Consider the following 19,135-nt stretch of genomic DNA (forward strand, 5'->3'; position numbering starts at 1 on the left):
CTCTACCAGTGTAACTGGGCAATGGGCCCTGAGTCCCACCGCTGTGACTCGCATCCCCTTGAAGGGAAAGCCCTGGAAGGCTCCCAGCAAGTTTCCTGTGCTCTACAGCAGGGCAAAAGCACAGAGCCAGGTGGGAACTCTTTCCAGGGCCTCAGGACACAGCAGCCAGCACAGCGGCAGGAGCTGACAGTTGCTGAGCTCCACGGTGGGGCAGACTCCCAAGCACCTCACGTGAGTGCAACCCAAGCAGGAGCACTGTTCTTGATACGCTCCAATTTACAGATACAAACACATGTCCAGGGACTCAGAGATGATCCAACCCTCATTGAAAACTCTAGCCACTTGACTTTCAATCAGGGTGCCAACACTATTCAAAGGGGGAGAGAAGTGCCTTTCAACAAACGGTGCTGGGTCTGCAGAAGTTGCACTTGCCAAGGAAGAAGGCAGGCTTCTAGTTCACACTGTCTACAAAAAGTAAACAAACTCAAAAATCCACTGTAGTCCTGAATGAGAGCACTAGAATTCTGAAACTCTTGGAAGAAAACGTGACCTCAAGTCCTCATACCCTGGATTAGATCAGGGGTTCTTAACGATAATTGCAAAAGTCCAGGAGATAAAAGGAAACGCTGTAAATCCACTGGGATTCACCAACACATAGCACCTCTTTGCCTCTAAGGACACCAGCAGAATGTGAAAAGAACACCCCTGGAATAGGTGGGAGCGTTTGCAAATCATGTTTTGGATAAAGGGTTTGCATTAAGAACAAAGAACTCTTAGAACTGATGAAAGGGGTATAACTCACTGAAAGAATGGGCAAAGTGCGACTGGAACATCAATAATGCAGAATGGTACAGTGGATAGGGCATTTGCCTTGCCCGCAGCCGACCTGCGTTTGATCCCCAGCATCCCATATGGTCCCCTGAGTACCACCAGGAGAAACTCCTGAGTGCAGAGCCAGGAGTAAGCCCTGAGCATTGCCAGGTATGACTCAAAAAGACAAAATAAAAAATAAAAAAAAAAGGGCAAAGCATTCGTATAGATGTTTGCCCAATGATGATGTACAACTAGTCAACAAGCCCGTGAAAAGAGGTTCCCTGTCATGAGCCCTCAGGGAAATGCCCATCAAAACCCAGGCACACCCCAGGATGGCTAAATCAGTGAGGCGGGCGGAAAGAGGTCACGTTACCAGGTCGCAGAGTTCATGTGCAATTCACAGTTGTCGCTCTGGGAGGCAAAAGAAGAAGAGTGATTGGGGTAGCTGTTCGGAGCTAAGGGGTCTGGGGCAGCAAATGAAGTCTCACCACTGTCCCTTCTTACCCGCCTGCCAACATGCACACGCATGCGCACTCTGCACACCCAAGCATGCTCTCTTCTGAACCACCTCCCCAGCATCCCTCCGCTCCCGCACACTCTCTTAAAGGGCTCCCCTATGCTCAGCTCTCTCCCATTCCCATGGCTCTTCTATTCTGCTCCAGACACCCCATGAGCTGCCATCCCCCTGGCAGTCCCCTCCCCCACGGTCCTCCTCACCCCCGTCTCCCTGCCTCAGGACCCCCAGTGGAAGCTGCTGTGGGGGCGCCCTACCCTGGCCCAGGTTCTCACCACAGGTAGGGTCCTGGCCTCCCCGTCTCGAAGACCGCCGAGGGGCTGGCAGACGGGGTCCTTCCGGCCCATGCCGCAGCAGAGCTGGAAAAAGGGGCGGCGTCTGTAAGGGGGTTGGTGAGGGGCTCCTCTGGCAGCCCCACCTGCCCTGCCCCACCGCCGCCCTGCCGCCATGGCCCTGTACCCCACAGCTCCAGGAGCTTCTGGGCCGCTCCACGTGCATGCGGGGCCGGAAGTACTGGGGATAGTGGAAGCAGGCGGGGTTGGCACAGTGCGAGAGGCGCTGGGTGTGCTCGAAGGACTCCTTCACGGTCACCAGGAGGTCCCTCTCTGGAAGAGAGGACAAGAGGGTTGGGCCCGGGAGCCTCCCCATCCTGCTTGGCCTAGGACATCCCCAGATTAGGCCCAGGCCGGCTGAAGTGTCCCAGAATCTCCCCACAGGGCCTGTGTGTTCTTTCCTTGCTTATTTATTTATTTTCGGTGCTCAGGGCTGACTCCTTATTCTGTGCTCATGGGTCACTCCTGGCAGACCATACGAAGTGCCAGGGATCATACCTGGGTCTGCCGCATGCAAGGCAAGTGCACACTTGCTGCTATACTATCCCTCTGAGTATACTATTTCCCTCCCCTTCTCTTCCCTTCCTTCTTTTTAAATCTACTTTTAAAATTTTATTTTCATATTTACTTCATTAGGCACTGTGATTTACAAAGCAATTGATCACAGAGTTTCAGGCATTCAATGTTCCAACTCCAAACCCACCACACTGTCAGAACCTCTCCACCAATAAGGGAATCTGCATCTTAACCGGGCAAGGGGAGATGCTGACAAATGAGGTCCCGGGGAAACCCTGGGAGAATTTGGGTCCTCTGCCTAGTGCCCCCCAACCCACCCCAACCTCCCTCCTGTTGGTTGAAAACAACCCCCACCATAGAGCCAGTTTGGAGAAATAGGCCTCCCCTCCCCCAGGTCTGGGGGCTCTGCTGCTTCCCCCACGGGCAGAATTGGAGGCCTTGCCTGGGTAGGATGGGGTGGGCCTGGGTCTCGGCCACCTCGACTCTGGGGCTCAGAGGAAGAGCCCTGAGTGCTGTCTGTGTCCCCTGGTTGACCGCTGAGTTGGCACTGGACTAGGGACGCCTGTACTGGCAGGGGTGAGGCACTGACTGGGGTGGGCTATGTGGGCAATGGCATGCCGCTCAGCAGCTCAAGTGCAGTAACATGATGGGGACTGGAAAGGCAGCCTCTTGTGAGGACCCTGAGGAGCCACATCAACCTTCTGGTTCCCTGGTCCGAGGGATCCTGACAGCATTGTGCTCCCCTGACGCCCCAGGCAGAGGTCAAAGGACTCACTTTTTTTTGGGGGGGGGTAATGCACAGGGGTTACTTCTGGCTCATGCACTCAGGAATTACTTCTGGCAGTGCTCAGGGGACCACATGGGATGCTGGAAATCGAACCCGGGTCAGCTGCGTGCACCGCAAATGCCTTATCCTCTATGCTATCACTCCAGCCCCAAAGGACTCACTTTTCTCGTACTTCTTTCTCCTCCTACATTCGGCATAAACATCCAGGCGGGAGACTTGTCTGGACTGAAACAGAAAGAGGGCAAGATTGGCTGCCGGAGCAGGGGTATGCAGGAGAGGACAAGCTCAAGGCCGCTTCTTGAACCCTGGCTGTGCTGGCCCTGGTCTTTGAACCCATCAAGGCTGTTTGAGAATCAGTGTCTGGAATAGACCCAAGCTGCAGGTCACCAGATTCGAGGGGCCATGTTCTCGGTTACACCACAAGGCCCCTGAGGGGTCTCTCTGAGAGCCCCAGAGGGAGCCTTCTGCGCTGGCCCTGAGAATTGATAACATCACCAATGGTCTGTGAGGCTGTGAACTCCAACTCTCCTGGCCAGAGTTTTAACAGGACCCACTGCTTGGTCTCCTGAGGCTTTGGCTGTGTCTGGTGAAAATGAATCAGCATGGCTTAGATTACTCAGGGGTGCTTGTGCCCAGGGAGGATTTGGGGGAAATTGGAGACTGGTTCTGGGAGGAGGTTGTGTCCTGTCAGGAGTGCCCACAGGAAGTGGTGTATGTGTGTGTGTGTGTGTGTGTGTGTGTGTGTGTGTGCGCGCGCACGAGCGCGCGTGGGGGGAGATTGGAGAGGGGGCCCGACAGAAAGGGGTGTCCCTGTGGGGTGATAGGAGACACAGAGGCTGGACACTGATATCCGAGAGCCCGAGGCTGCTCCAGCCCTGTCTACAACCCTCTGGTGACTCCTCCGGGCCCCCATTTGTGCTGGGCCTGGGGCTTCCTCCCACTGTTCTGGTCCCCAGAGAGCAGCAGTCACCGTGGACCGGAAGGACAGTTACCACCAGCACGCCGTTCGTGATGAGGGTCTCGGGTGGATCAGGGCTGAAAAACAAAATGAGAGGCCTTGCTCAGTGACACCGGTCTATTGATTGATTAATGTGGTGCCAAGGAGCAAACCCAGGCCTCACACATGCATAGTGAGTATTTTACCACTGACAGACACATATACATACATATATACACACACATATATACTTTTCTTTGGAGGGTTGGGGTGGTTTGGGCCCCACTTGGTGGTGCTCAGGGTTACTCCTGGCTCTGAGCTCAGAGATCACTCCTGGAGGTGCTCAGGGAATCATATGTAGTGTTGGGGATGGAAGCCACATGTAAGGCAAGTGCCTACCCCTGTACTATCTCTCCAGCCTATGTCAGTTTAATAATTCTTGACTGATTTCTTACAAGGGTGAGAAAGAGCCTGAATAGAGTTAATGGTAAGAAGGTAGAACCTTCTTGGTCCTTATGAAAACAGTTGGCTTTTCATAAAACCTTCCCTCTGTAGGCTGTCAAGGAGAAAACTGGGATTCATTGAAAATAGAATGTTCTGGGGCTGGAGTGATAGCACAGTGGGTAGGGTGTTTGCCTTGCATGTGGTCGGCCCAGGTTAGATTCCCAGCATCCCATATGGTCCCCTGAGCACCGCAGGGATTACCCTGAGTGCAGAGCCAGGAGTGACCCCTGTGCATCGCCGGGTGTGACCCCCAAAAAAGAAAAAAAAATAGAATGTTCAAGGGTCCCTGGAGTGACTTAGGGGCTAAAAGCACCTGCCTAAGAAGCTTGAGACCCTAAGTTTGACCCCTGGCACTGCCTACATGCACCCAGTGTGGTTCCTTCAGCTCTCTGGGACTTCCCCTACCCCAGTAAAACACGAGAATACCATGTCTGCCACCTAGCCAGCTGAGTTGAGCACCACACCTAAAGTGTGTCCCTGCTTTGAGACAGATGTGTGACCTCCGACGAGTACCCCAGCCATGTGTGTGAAACACGGGGCAGCGCAGCTGAGGCAAGCAAAGGAGCAGGGAAACAAGAAGATGGCTAAGTAGAATGTCCAGGATAAAAAGAGACAAACAGATTCACAAGTTAGAAGGTGTAAGGGAGGTTCCTTCTTTTCTCTCTAAACTAGAACTGTCTTTCCTGCCTCCCCACATCCAGCTGTATGGAGCGGCGGGCATAAGAAGGTAACAGGGGGGCCAGACAGACAGCTCAGAGGGCTGGAGCACAGGCATTGCCTGCATTGTATCTCCAGTACCACACTGGTACCCAGACCATCGCCAGGAGCAACACTCAGCACCGAGTTGGGAGTGGCTCCTAAGCACTGTAGCACTGTAGCACTATCATGTCATTGCTCATCCATTTGCTCGAGCAGCCACCAATAACATCTCCATTGTGAGACTTGTTGTTACTGTTTTTGGTATATTGAATACGCCACAGGTAGCTTGCCAGGCTCTGCCGTGCGGGCGGGATACTCTCCATAGCTTGCCGGGCTCTCCAAGAGGGGCGGAGGAATCAAACCTGGGTCGGCCGCATGCAAGGCAAACGCCCTACCTGCTGTGCTATTGCTGTAGTCCTCCTAAGAACTGCTCATAAAAAAAAAAAAAAGACCAAAAGATCCAGAGGTTTCCACCAGCTGTGGAATAGGTAGCGCTCTGTCTTGACACACTGTCTTTCTTTTAGGAGTTTCTGACCCAGACAAAGAGGGGCCTGGAGGAGCTACAATGTCATTAGGTTCTCATGCCAAGGATACAAGCCTCCAAGATGACAAAGCCACAAGCTCTATGCTAGAGCCAAGCCTGAGAGGACTCCAGAACAGCTCTGAGGACCAATCTGACATCAATCATTTTGCAAGTCACTTTCTCATTTGGACAAAGAACCGGTTGCCTCCCTGAAAGTGCTGCCAGCCCCGGAGCAGGAGGAGGAAGGGAGCCCCCGAGTTTCTCCAGCGTGAGACTAATAAAGTTGAGTTTAATTTGTCCAATTAAAGGAAAACATAAGTTGATTTTTAACGAGGCTCCACAAGTGGTTCCAAGAGCCTCAGGCAGAAGCTTCTCCCAGCTGGAGACAAACTCCTGCCCAGCTCCTGCCTCTCCTCACCCATCCTTCACCCTGTCCTGTCCTTGGACTAACGAAGAGTGCAGGGCCAAGAAGAAAGATGAGGCGGTACCCAGTCACCAAGCACTCTGGAATAGACACCCTGCTCCTTCCCTCGCAGCCCCTGCTCTGTTCACTCTCTCGGTCCTTTCACCCAACCTCCAGTGCTGGGGTGCCCCAATTCCACAGAGTCTTAACATCATCACCCCCAGACAGCACCCTGGGGCCATTTGCCTACTGAAAAGGAGGGGAAATAACCCCTCTGTGGAGCCTTGCTGCCCCTGATTAGCTTCCAGAATAGCCTTTAGGGGGGTTTGATTGTTGGGGCCGTGGCGAGGGGGTTGTTTTAATAATTGGGGTTGAAGGAATAGAGCTTGGTCCAGGCCTCTTCCTCTTCAGCCTGGACTCAGCAAGTCCCCTCCCCCAGACCAGTATACTCGGTTTATAAAATATAATAATAATTAGGTCAGAGACATAGTACAGTGGGTAGAGCACTTGCCCTGCCTGTCGCCAACTTGGGTTCAATCCCCGGCATCCCATATGGTCCCCCGATCCCTGCCAGGAGTGATTCCTGAGTACAGAGCCAGGAGTGACCCCTGAGCATTGTCCTGTGTGACCCAAATGCCCCTCCCCAATATTTCTTAAAAAGATAATTATAATTTATTTTTTAAATTTTAGTTGAGGTGACATGGTTACAATAGAAGTCACATTTGGGAGAAGGCAGCTGGAATAGAGAAGGGATCACTAAGTCAATGATGGTTGGAGGGATCCTTCAGGATGGGAGATGTGCGCTGAAAGTAGATAAAGGACTGAACGTGATAGCCCAAAAGTAGAGAGAAAGTATGGGGGAAATTGTCTGCCATAGAGGCAGGGGGAGGGGTGGAATGGGGGGCATACTGGGGATATTGGTGGTGGGGAATGTGCACAGGTGGAGAGATGGGTATTTGATCCTTGTATGACTGAAACTCAAACATGAAAGCTTTGTAACTAACCCACGGTGATTCAATTTTTAAAAAAAGAAGACAAGAAAGAAAGGAAAAAGAAAAAAAAGAAGTCACATTTATGGTGTTAATGTACAAAGTGACTACCTCACCACCACTGAAGTGCCCACCTCTGGTCCAGTCTTCACCCCCTGCACACACACCCCCTCCCCCCGCAACTACCCCACTACTGCTTGCTCTTGTGTGCTCCTGGGCCCATGCTGACCCTTCTCTCTGTTCTCTTGCTGTGTGACTCTGCAGTCAGTGAGATCACTGGCCTTTCTCCTTCCCCCTCTGGCTTATTTCACTCAGCCCCACTGGCGCCCCCATGAGTGGAATAGAGGCCTTCCAAGGCAACATTGTTGTCAGCAGGAAGTGTGAGAGAGGTGGGACCCAGCACCCACAGTCCCCAGCAGCTCCCACGTGATTCAGAGGTACAACAAGAAGCGGGAAAGGGGAGGCAGGACCAACTCTAAATGCCTGGTGCCTGGAAACTATTTTGGGGGTGAGGATCTTGGGGGCCACTCACCTGTCCTCCAGCAGGAACTCCACCTCCAGCTCTTCCATGCCCTGCGGGGGGTGGGGGGGGAGGAAGGAGGACCCCCTGTGAGCTGCCACAGAACAGCGCTGGCCCCCGACCCCCGAAGCCCCTGTCCGCTTGGGCCTGTTTTGCCATGCAGTGGTCCCGCTGCCCTTCGAGACTCTGTCACCATGTCTTTGACATCAGGGATATCACAGAGGAGGGGTGGGGGGGGGAGACAGAGTTGACCCCAGCCATGTAGACAAATCTCCATCACCTCCTCTCCTGCCTTCCCAAGGGGGTTCAGCACCCACCCACAGCAAAAGAGAGCGGAGTACCAGCGCCCCAGCCAGCTCAGCTCCAAGGGTGGGGACCCCTTCTCCCCTCTGCCCCTTGGTACTTTTTCCTGTGAACTTCAGGGACTTGTGCATCCCTGGAACAGGGCCTGACCTGAACTGTCCTGAAGCTTATTGAGTGACAGGATTCGGGACAGGCCTCCTCTGATCTGCCAATCATCCCCTGCCTGTTTCTTCCACCCCTGGTCCTTTGGACCCTCCCAGCAGCACTGGCTGAGGGTAGAAAGGGAGCTGATGGGTTCCCATGTCTCCACTGTGCTCGTGAGCAGTGCCGGGAGTCTGCACAGGCTCACAACAAGCCTATGCAGCCACAAAGCCATTGTCTGCCATGAGGTGGCCCACGGCCAGGGGCTGAGGAGCCCCAACACCCTCCGCCACCCCTGCAGGGTGTCACGGGAACAGGCCACGGCTCCTGCCTGGGGTCCTGCACCCACCTCTGGGTTGAGTGGAAACTTGACGTGGGTTTTCTTGCGGAAGCACAGCTTGGTGAGGTCGTAGAGGACCGTCAGGAGGTGGTCATCTGGCGTCAGTGTGTCTTCATCACACACACTCAGCTCTAGCACATTCTGGGGGAGCAGGGTGGGGTGCCCCGGTTAGCCCTCGGCTTCAGTCACAGTCTCTAGCAGGATGCGTGGGCCTGGGTGGGTCTGAGGGATGGGGCTTCTGCTCCAACATTTGAGGGAAGTGACTGAAGGCCAGGACGGGTCTGCTCTGCCCCACCCACTAGACAGTGTGGCTGTTCCCTCCATGCCACGTGGGAGGGAAGGGTGTAGGGACAATGGGATTTCGACGGTTGCCAAGATGTGAAATGTGATGGGCACCCAGGCCTTGGGAGATGAAGAGAGCCTACTCAGTGCAGAAAATCGGGTGCAGGGGGAGGAATGTTCCCGAACCTCCAGGGGAGTGAGGCAATGATGATTTCAATAAGGATCAGGGAGTCCTGATCCTTGAGGGCTTGGGAAGACGTGTTGAGCTTCTTCATCCGTAGGCTCCTGATTTTGTCATGAGAGCTCCTTCCAGGAAGGAGGCTTCCAAAGCAGCTTGTCAGGTGTCGAGCAACTACCCTGACTGAGGTCAGAGGTCAGAGGCTGAGAGCATGGGGACATGAAGGTTGGTTGGGATTGGCTTTCATTGTTGACTTTGCAATGACTAGAAAACTCATGTGTGTCCTCAGACCACAGCAAGTCCTGATTCTGGAGTCTACACTGAGATTTCCACTTCACCCAAACTATATATATGATATAAGAGATATTTTCTATTTTTAATGGGGGGACGGTGTTGGGCCACACCTAGTAGCACTCAGGGCTTACTCCTGGCTCTGTGCTCAGAGGTGATTCCTGGGGCTTCTCAGGGGACCATATGAAGTGTTGGGGATCAAACAATGATTAGTCACATGCAAGGCAAGCCTTGCCCCTATTCTATGTCTTTGGCCCCAATATTTTTTTCCCCTTTGGACCATGTCCAGATATGCTCAGGGCTTACTCCTGGCTCTGCTCAAGGATCACTCTTGGCTGGCTTGGGGGACCATGCTCATATTTAATTTTTTAAATAGGGGCTGTACCTGGGGTGCTGGGCCTGGGGCAGGGGCCACCTCTAGTGTTGCTCTGAGGATCTGATAGCTCAGTACTCAGGACCGGCAGTGCTCAGGGGTCATGTCGGGCAAAGGATCCACTCAGGGCCTCATACATGAGGCATGTACATAGTACTTAAACTACCTTTCTGACCCTAAAAAGTAGTTTTTAGAGGAACAACTATAAATTAAAAAATGTAAACGAAGTACTAAATATAAAAAACCCTCTGCGAGAAGAGAACAGAGTCATTAAGGAACAGAAATGAAGAGGCCCCTGAAACAGGGAACCAGTCACTGATGGAGCTGCCACACCGGGGTGGATGCTCATGAGGAGGCCACGTGCAAGGTAAGGGCTGTCTGTGGAGGGGGCTGCCCCTTGGAACGCTCAAGGGAGAACTCCCCTGGGAGACACGAACTTGACCTTGAGTCAATGTCTATGTGAAAAAGACCATGGCCATGAATCAAGTTAACCAAGAAATGAACACACACCCCAGGGATATATGAAAACAGGATTTAAGGGAGAAAAAAAGCCCTTAACTGGGATTAGAGGGCATGGGATCAGACTCTTAGTAGCTGCTTTTCCCACTGTGTTCTATTTAGGGGCAGGAAACAACCAATTCTAATAACAATGGTTATGAGAAAGTGAGAAGGAAGGTAGGAGAGGGAAGAGAGAGAGAGAGAGAGAGAGAGAGAGAGACAGAGACAGAGACAGAGACAGAGACAGAGACAGAGAGACAGAGAGAGGAAATAGGGGTAATAAGAGAGAGGAGAGGGGAGGGAGAGGAGGGGAGGAGGGAGAGGTGGAGACTTAGCAGAAGACAAAGCAAGGCCAGGAGAAGGAACTGGAGTCCCGCGGGAGGCGGAGCACTCCCCCACAGCTCACCTTCACTTGGCTCTGGATCTGGAAGTCGAAGCTTTCATTCCACTCGGGGTTGGGGCAGTTGGAGATGGTCCTGGTCCTCAGCCTGTCCTTGGAGGCGGTGGGCAGCCAGAGGCTCACAAAGCAGTCTGTCTGGCTCACTGCCCAAGGCAAAGGGAGGCGGGCTGAGGTGCGGCCGGACCCGGGAGGAGCCTGTGGAAGCTTCTGAGGAGCCTTCCGCTGGCCAGAGAGAAGTCTCGGGCTGCACTTCAAGCTCTCCCCTCCAGCCCCCGCCCCCAGCCTCCTGAGCCTGTTCTGCCGGGACCTGGGGCCTAGAACCCGGACTGGGTCATGGCTGCTGCCCAGTGATTTCATGGAGGATGCCCAGGTCCTGCTGGCCTTGCTCTTGGACATGGGCAGCCTCCAGCTGTCCAAGAAATGACGAGGCCTGTGCCAGGGTAGTGGCAGAGCTGTAAGGAGCTGGAAGGAGAAATAACCCTCACACAGGCTCCCACTCTCAGAGGAAACACCTGCCACTTGGGGAGAAGCAGTGGCCACACCGTGTCTGCTCTGCCAGGGGACAATCTGGACGACCAACCCCATAGAGTTCAGCAGAGCCCTTGCCTTCACCCAAGTCTCCTGGGAAACCAAGGTTGGACCAGAGCTTCCCTGGCCAGATGAGAAGCGTGAATGGGAAGGGAAACCCTTTATGCGAGTGGGCTAGCCACAGAGAACAGGCTAGGGTGGAACAAGATGCACAACAGGCTGTAGGTGGGACCTCCACCTCTGTGGGACCCGACCTCTCCACAGACACCCAGCCTCCTCATGTGAGGCTGTGACCCCGGAAACCCACACAGCTGAATTTACAGCTTTGAAATTTGCTCAAAACAAAACAAACAGAATTTTTTTTTATTAAAAAAGAACAACTCATATGTGATGCTTCTGATGTGGTCTAGAGACGGAAAAGACCCATTATCCCCCAGGGAAGGGCTCCTAGAGCCTCTGGCTGGACCCGCAGAAGGGAGAGCTACCTCCCTCCACTCTGCATGGACAGACAGACAGACAGACAGACAGACAGACAGACAGAGGTGGGTGTCTCTCTCCAGCAACTACAGGCTGAGGCTCAGGCTGCACATGGGACTCAAGAAGCAGAAAGAGTCAGTTTGGTTTCCAGAATCTGGACGGTGAAGTGAGTGAGGAGGCATTTCTGTACTCACAGAACTGGGCCAAGTGAGTCGATAATCATTATCGATAATAGCCAATGAATATGGAGCAAGTGGTATTCCCTGGACTTAATCCTCCACTGTCACCACACCGAGTTAACAGCTGGAGTTTGGGTCACAGGTGTGTGTCCCTAGCTCCTGGCTCCACCCTTGTCTGGTTAATCTGTGAGGGCTCATCAGTCACTGAATTGGAATTCGCTACCCTGCTCCCTCTGGATGAAGGGTCAATGTCATTCCCACCACTCAGCACAGACACGAAACTGGCCCAGATACCACAGGATCAAAAGAGAGTGACGCATTGATCATTTCTCACTGTCAACTCAGGTGCTGGGACCAGATACTAAGAATTTTCCCGTTTCCAGAATTGATGTTGCTCCTTCCCATCAGCCTGTTTATTCTCCTTACAGCTCTGCCACTACTCTGGCACAGTCCTCGTCACTTCCCGATGGCCTTTCTGTATTCTGCCTTACCCTAATCAATCTTTTTTTTTCTTTTGAGAGAAACCAAAGAAATGTTTGTAAATATTACCATGCCACTTCCCAGTTTAAGATCTTTCCACAGCTCCCATCTGTCCTCAGGAAGGCTCCCCAATACAGCATGGTCACCCTTACACACTAGCCCATCATCCTTCCTGACCATCCCCCAGCCTCTGACACACACACACACAGACATGCACACACTCATGCATAAACTTATACTCACACACACACTCTCACTCTCTTACTCACATACTGACACACACACCTACCCATATTTACACATAAACTCACACACCTACTCTCATCTACACATTTGCACACACACACCCATGCACCCTGACATATATATATACTGATGCATACACACACTGACACACACATACATATATTCACACTCACTGTTACATACACACACTGTCACACATACATATATATACTCTCTCTCTCTCTCTCTCTCTCTCTCTCTCTCTCTCTCTCTCTCACACACACACACACACACACACAAACACACACACACAACTCCCACTAGCCCAGTCATGTATAGGTCTCAGGAGGAGGGAACACAGTATCCTGTTATTCCTTCTGCCAAGGACACTTTCATTCTCCCTGGCTGACACCTTCAGATTTCAGAGGGAACTCTGGTCACATTCCGTGAGCCCCAGGTCTGGGCCAGGCGCCCCCCTCATCAGAGCTCTCTGCTCTCCCAGGAGCACTAGACAGAGCATGGACACTGCAGGTAGGTCTGTGTATGTCCCCTTCTCCTGGCGCTGGAAGGCCTGGGCATGGTCTCCAGCCTGGCAGTGTAGTGGGCACTCACTCTGTACGAACTGAATAAAGGGATGGGAAAGGCCCAACTTCCTGCCAGAGGGTCATGTCAGAAACCCAGAGAAATGGCCTCGGTCACCATAGATAGAGGTAAGAGGACCTCAGGAGGCTCAGGGGACCCTGCTCTATCCTGGATTTTCCAGGACACTGGGTGCTCCCCTGCAGACTGGCAACCTTTTCCTCAGCTCTGCCTCCTGTAGGCAAGGAGTCTCAGGCATGGACATGCTGAGTCCTCACCCATTTGTTGCTCAGTATAATTCATCAACCTCTGAAGGCCCCCTTCCCTCTAAAATACCATTCTTTCCTCAGCAAATGCCACAGATCCCATTCATATATTGTCATTATTGTTAAGACTTAGGTCTCTGGTTAAGATAAAAATAATCGCAACGGAGACCGGATTGATCCGACACCCATACTTCAAGCATCTGTTTTTCAACTTTTTTGCAAAGAGCTGTTCCTGCCTTGCTCTCCTCCACGGGCTAGGGGGAAGGAAAGTGCAGAGCCCCGTGAGGTACAGACAGAAGCCAGAGCTACTGGCCCGTGTCTGGCCTCGTTCACTGTCTCTGAGGAGGGACAGGGCGCGGGCAGTGCAGGTCAGTGAGGCAACACGGCCCAGTTTCGAGGCCTCTCGGGAACTACTGGGGATTCCTGGGCTCAGGCAGGTTCTAGTCCTGTTCCTCAGGGAGTGACGCAGGGCTGGGTCATTGGAATGACGTCTCCTTTCCTGGACTGTGGGTGGCAAGATGACTCAACGTCTTCTGCAGCGGGGGGGGGGGGGGCAGGGGGGAGGGAGAGGGGGAGCATTATCTCCCCAATACCTCTGGAGACTCCAGCTTCCGTTCCCGCTGTGGAGCTGGTTTCCTGTCCCTCTTTCCTCTTGGCGGCTGGGAGATGCTGGGTCAGCTGGGTGCCCCTCCCCGATGACCAGGTCCTCCCTGGATCTCATCCCCTCCCAGTTCTGTGAAATCTCCGGGAACTTGCGCTTAGCACAGAGGACCAAGTCAGAGACGAAGCCGGCTTTGAGCTCAAGTAGGGAGGGAACAATCTCGGGTGAGGCTAAGGTGTGAAAGGTGTGAGGACTTGGCCCCATCCCAGGTGGAAGGATGGCAGCTGAGGCCCTGAGGGAACCTGGGGGAGCCTGGGGGAGCATGGTGGAACAAGCATCCAGACTCAAGGCAACTCGGGCTGGTACTTTTGCTGCTCTGTGTGCCTCCAACCCTGTCTCTCAGGGGAAATGAGGAAGACATAAACAAGGGGAAACCAAAGGATTCCAGGTAGCCCCCAAACTGCAGCCTCAATGCCCAAAGGCATGTGGGGGGGGGAGAAGAGGATATGGTGGAAAAAAACCAACACCCCCCTTGCCCACCATACCCCCAGTTGCTGGGATCCTGAGGTGAGGTGTAGCCAGAAGGCAGAAGGGCAGGGAGGGGACCGTGGACAGTGCGCCCCAGGAGCAGAAGGAGGGCGCAGCTTCTGGGATGTGGGAGTCGTGACTGCCTCTGAGGGAAGTGGGGTGGTCTCTGCCAACAGGGGTGGCACAGGCAGGAAAGGCAGCCGGACCTGGGTCCAGAGGCCACAGTAGGGAGCTGGAGCCCTGAGGAGCCTGAAGGGCAGACAGAAGACCCACCTGAGCCTCAGCAGACTGTCACTATCTGCAGTCTTTTTTTTTTTTCTTTTTGGGTCATACCCGGCGATGAACAGGGGTCACTCCTGGCTCATGAACTCAGGAATTACCCCTGGCGTTGCTCAGGGCACCACATGGGATGCTAGGATTCGAACCCGGGTCGGCCACAAGCAAGGCAAACGCTCCACCCGCTGTGCTATCACTCCAGCCCCTCTCTGCAGTCTTATGCTTTGGACATTGCACACTCAGTGGTGGAGGGGGTTGGTCAGGATCTAACTGACCCCTTGGTCTCTCTGGACCCCTCGATTAAGTTTTAGAGGACCTGGAGGTAGGGGGTCAGCGCATCCTGAGTGGGCCCCAAGCGGGGGGCTTTAGAGCAGTAAGAGGAGATGGATTCTGTCCTCATCACTGCGACTATAGAATGTGGGGTTCACGGGAAGGCACACAGAAGGGCTGGGGGGTCCTGGGGAGACCATAAATCCTGCTGGGGGCTGATCCAGGCCCACAACCTCTGATCCCCCATGAGGGTAGCTGTGGGGCCCATCTTGCTGGTTGATGCATGTGGGGTCAGGGCTGGATCCCAGGTTGGGAGATTTGGGCATCTGGGGCTCAGCAAGGGGAGGAGACTGGGGCTAATCAGTAATCAGCACTCAGAACTGGACAGACGTAGGTGAGAGCCTCAGGAAGGGCACTGAGTCCCTGGGGAAGGGGTGAGTCTCTCCCAGAGGGGTCTCTGCAGACAGGGAGAGGCAGAAGGGCGGGAAGAGCCATAACACAGCAGGCGAATGGCATGTTCCAGGCAGTGCTGGGCTCCCAGGGGCCCCGGCTCTGTTGAGCCCATGTCCCAGTTCTACCTGTCCTCACAGGCAGCTGCGGCTCACCTGGGTACCACATGTGCTCTGGAGTCCCTCCACCCCCAACTCTGAGGCCTAGAACCCTCTTTGTGGAGCTATGGGGAACACTGGCTGCCAGGCTTGTCGGGTCGCCAGTCAGAGGGGCCCTTTCTCAGTCATGGAGCCACACAGAGCTTTCTCCTCCTGAGGTGCCCATTCTCTGGATGGGGGGAGATGCTAGAGGCAGCGTTGTGTCCCTGTGTGATGGGTGAGGGTTTGGGTTCTCCAGATCCCTTGAAATGCCACCACAGAGAGAGGTGAGGGGAGGAGTCTGTCTTCCAGATGCTTCCTCCCTGCCTGCAGCCACTTTGCCCAGCCTGGCTACACTGCAGAGCAGGACCATGGTGACATTGAGGCTGTGAGAAAACTGCACCAAGGTCTACTCCAGTCAGACCCCACCACGCTTGCGTGCTTCTGCCATGGGCCCCAGAGCCAACTGGGAATCTGTGCTCTGAGGTTGATTGCTGCCTCCATGAGAACTAGGGGCCCCTCCCTCCCTTCACCCCTGACAGCACCTCGTCTTGAGCAGGAAGAAGGGACTGAGCAAGGGAAACACTGCACCAAGGTCTACTCCAGTCAGACCCCACCACGCTTGCGTGCTTCTGCCATGGGCCCCAGAGCCAACTGGGAATCTGTGCTCTGAGGTTGATTGCTGCCTCCATGAGAACTAGGGGCCCCTCCCTCCCTTCACCCCTGACAGCACCTCGTCTTGAGCAGGAAGAAGGGACTGAGCAAGGGAAACACTGGGGCCTCTGCAAATGGATGCTGGGGAGGGGTGGAAGTGGTGGAGAGTGGGGTGGAGAGTACCCTTGGATACAGGAAACTGCAGGGGCTAGTGGCACCAAGGTAATAGCTAAAGGGAGAGATCTGGGAAGTGGTGAACCCCCGAAGTCTGAAGAACCCAGTCCAGAACACATAGACATTCACTCACACAACTCTCACACACATACTCACACACACGTCATATACTCTCACACACGTAGTTGCACACAAGCATATATATATATATGTTCATACACACATGTTCTCTCAGATCTCACCCACACACATAGTCACAAACACATATGCGCTCACACACACACTTACACTCTCTCATACAATCATTCCCACACTCACATGTCTACACGCTCCATACACATACTCAAATACACTCACAAGTATACTCACTCTCATGCACACTTACACATAGTCACACACACCCTTTCACATGCTCACATACATATACACCTTCTCTCTCTCACACACATGTACTCTCACATATGCACATATACTCACACACATTCACTCTCACACCTGCACATACTCTCTCTCTCATACACACATATTCTCCATGCGCATGTACTCTCTTACACACTTACACATACACTCTCACATACACAGACATATACTCTCTCTCCCTCTCTATCCCTCTGTCTCTGTTTCTCTGTCTGTCTTTCTCTCCGATCACGCCCCCCCCCCCCCCACAGGCTTTCTCCACAAGCAGAGAGGAGGAGATGAGAGACTCACCAACATCGGCCTGCCGCACATTTTTCATCCGGATGACCCGCACCGTGAGCAGGTGGCATGGAGACAGCCGCTCCTGTGGGGAGAAACAGGTTCACACTGTGAGGCTGCTCAGCCTGCCCACAGGATCCTCCCCCACTCCAGGACTTAAGAAGACCCCCCCAAGTCTCACTGCTGGGCTTCAGGGCCCCCAGAAAGGGGCGTCCCCATCAGCCACGGGGAGAAGCGCTGCCCTGAAGAGATATAGCTCGCAGAGACACCTACTCCTGCTTCCCGGGGCTGCTTCTCTTTGGTCCCTTTCCTGTGGCCTCTCAGGGTCTAAAGCTGAGAATTCTTTGCCGGCTTCTTTTTTTTTTAAATTTTTTATTAGAGAATCACTGTAATGTACAGTTACAAACTTATGAACTTTTGTGTTTGCATTTCACTCATACAGTGATCGTTTAACCATCTCTCCACCAGTGCCCATTCACCTCCACCAATGATCCCAGTATCCCTCTCACCACCCCCACCCCATCCCCCACCACCCCACCCTGCCTCTGCGGCAGGGTATTCCCTTTTGTTCTCTCTCCTTTTAGGTATTGTAGTTTGCAATAGAGGTATTGAGTGGCCTTCATGTTCGGTCCATAGTCTACTTTTAGTTCACATCTTCCAACCTCTTGCTGGCTTCTTTGGTCACTCCTAGTCTTGTACCCTCTGCTGACAAGCAGCTACAGTAATAGAGGCTGCAGAATAGAAACCCGTTACCCAACCCGGGTCCAGTCCGGTGAGAACTATCTCAGAGTTTTTATTTGTTTTCTGATAGGTTTTTATTTTTGTTTATCTTTCTTTTGTCTTAATTGGTGGTGGTGGTGGTGGTTGTGGTGGCAGGAGTGGGGCTATTGGGGGACACTCGACTATGTTCAGGGCTTACTCCTGGAGTTGTACTTAAGGGAACAAACACACTGCCAGGGATTAAATCGAGGTTAGCCATGTAGAGTCTCTAGCCCCCTCGCCTGGCTGTCTTCACTGGGGCCCTTTGGAGGGGGTGAGTTGAGTTTCCCTCCCCACCCCGAGCAGAGCCCCGGCAGCCAAAGACCTCTGGAGCCCAGCCACAGCCATGCTTAAGGCCCCTCTCCACATGTTCGGACAAGCCTCACACATGAAGCAACCAGCAGAGGAACCCAGGTGTGAGGGACCCGGGGCTGAGATCTCCGAGCCTGCTCGGATTGGGACTGGGCCTCTTCCGCACAGATACCCCATTTTCCAGTAGCTAGGGGATCACACCCAGAAACTGCCCCTGGCGCTGGGTAATCCCATCAATGGCCAATATCCAGAGACTATAAAACAAAGCTTTCGGAAGCGCTCGGCCGCTTTGCACCCGTGCAACATCTTATAGCCTAATTCTCCCCTTCGGAGAACCTGGCAAACTACTGAGAGTTTCCTGACCGCATGAGAGAGCCTGGCAAGCTCCCTGTGGCATATTCATATGCCAAAACCAGTAACAATGATGGGTCTCATTCCCTGACCTTGAAAAAGCCTCCAACGTGGCACCATTGGGAAGGACGAGTGAAGAGAGGCTGCTAAAATCTCAGGGCTCGGATGAATGGAGAAGGTACTGAGAATATTTGAGAAAATCAACAATCAATGGGATGATGATAATGATGATGGTAGCCATGTACAAGACAAGAGCCTTGAGCCCTTTAGTCCCTGTCTTACACCTTTTTATTTTTTCTTTTTGCATCACACCTGGCAATGCACAAGGGTTACTCCTGGCCCTGCACTCAGGAATTACTCCTGGCGGTGGTCGGGGGACCATATGGAATGCTGGGAATTGAACCTGGGTCAGTCTCGTGCAAGGCAAACGCCCTACCCGCTGTGCTATCGCTCCAGCCCCTGTCTTACACCTTTTGAAGAGGAGATATTCTGGCCTTCAGCACCCAGCTAGAAGTAGCTGCTGCACACTGCCAGGAGTGGCCCCCAAACAAGCAGCAGTAGGAAGTTACTCCTCCCCACTTAAAATGGTACTGGGGGAAACCATCATGACGAAAACCAAAGGCCTCCATAGTCCCATTCAGAGATGCTGTTCTTGTTTGCTCTTGTTTGTTCTCTTTTCTGGGGCTCAAGTCCAGAAACAGAACTGGGGCTCCAGGAAGCTTTTCTATGGCCCCAGAGACAGATTCAGAAGTCAGTTTAGCAGCTCCTCCTCCACTCTCCCAACGGCTGCCTGCGCCCACACAACAACCCAGGACACCCCACAGGGGCAGGAGCTGGGGAGGGGTCCTGC

At 53.4% G+C, this 19,135-nt stretch overlaps 1 protein-coding gene across 4 annotated transcripts in view; it reads right to left on the minus strand.

Annotated features, from left to right (window-relative positions):
* The window catches only part of PLA2G4E (phospholipase A2 group IVE), a 68,438-nt gene that overhangs the window by 12,675 nt on the left and 36,628 nt on the right, over nucleotides 1-19,135 (minus strand). For 2 of the 4 annotated variants that reach the window (XM_004609591.2, XM_055133797.1), the window contains exons 2-10: nucleotides 16,876-16,948; nucleotides 10,350-10,486; nucleotides 8,331-8,462; nucleotides 7,550-7,590; nucleotides 3,955-3,997; nucleotides 3,124-3,187; nucleotides 1,787-1,932; nucleotides 1,603-1,686; nucleotides 1,187-1,224 (exon numbers count right to left, since the gene is read on the minus strand). In XM_004609591.2, coding sequence (XP_004609648.2) covers nucleotides 1,187-1,224; nucleotides 1,603-1,686; nucleotides 1,787-1,932; nucleotides 3,124-3,187; nucleotides 3,955-3,997; nucleotides 7,550-7,590; nucleotides 8,331-8,462; nucleotides 10,350-10,486; nucleotides 16,876-16,948 — 758 coding nt within the window. Of the gene's footprint in view, nucleotides 1-1,186; nucleotides 1,225-1,602; nucleotides 1,687-1,786; nucleotides 1,933-3,123; nucleotides 3,188-3,954; nucleotides 3,998-7,549; nucleotides 7,591-8,330; nucleotides 8,463-10,349; nucleotides 10,566-16,875; nucleotides 16,949-19,135 lie in introns of those variants that run through there. The other 2 variants (XM_055133799.1, XM_055133798.1) reach the window with 2 other exon arrangements.

This window comes from Sorex araneus, chromosome 3 (assembly GCF_027595985.1).
Source record: "Sorex araneus isolate mSorAra2 chromosome 3, mSorAra2.pri, whole genome shotgun sequence".
In the NCBI taxonomy this organism is placed as follows: Eukaryota; Metazoa; Chordata; class Mammalia; order Eulipotyphla; family Soricidae; genus Sorex; species Sorex araneus.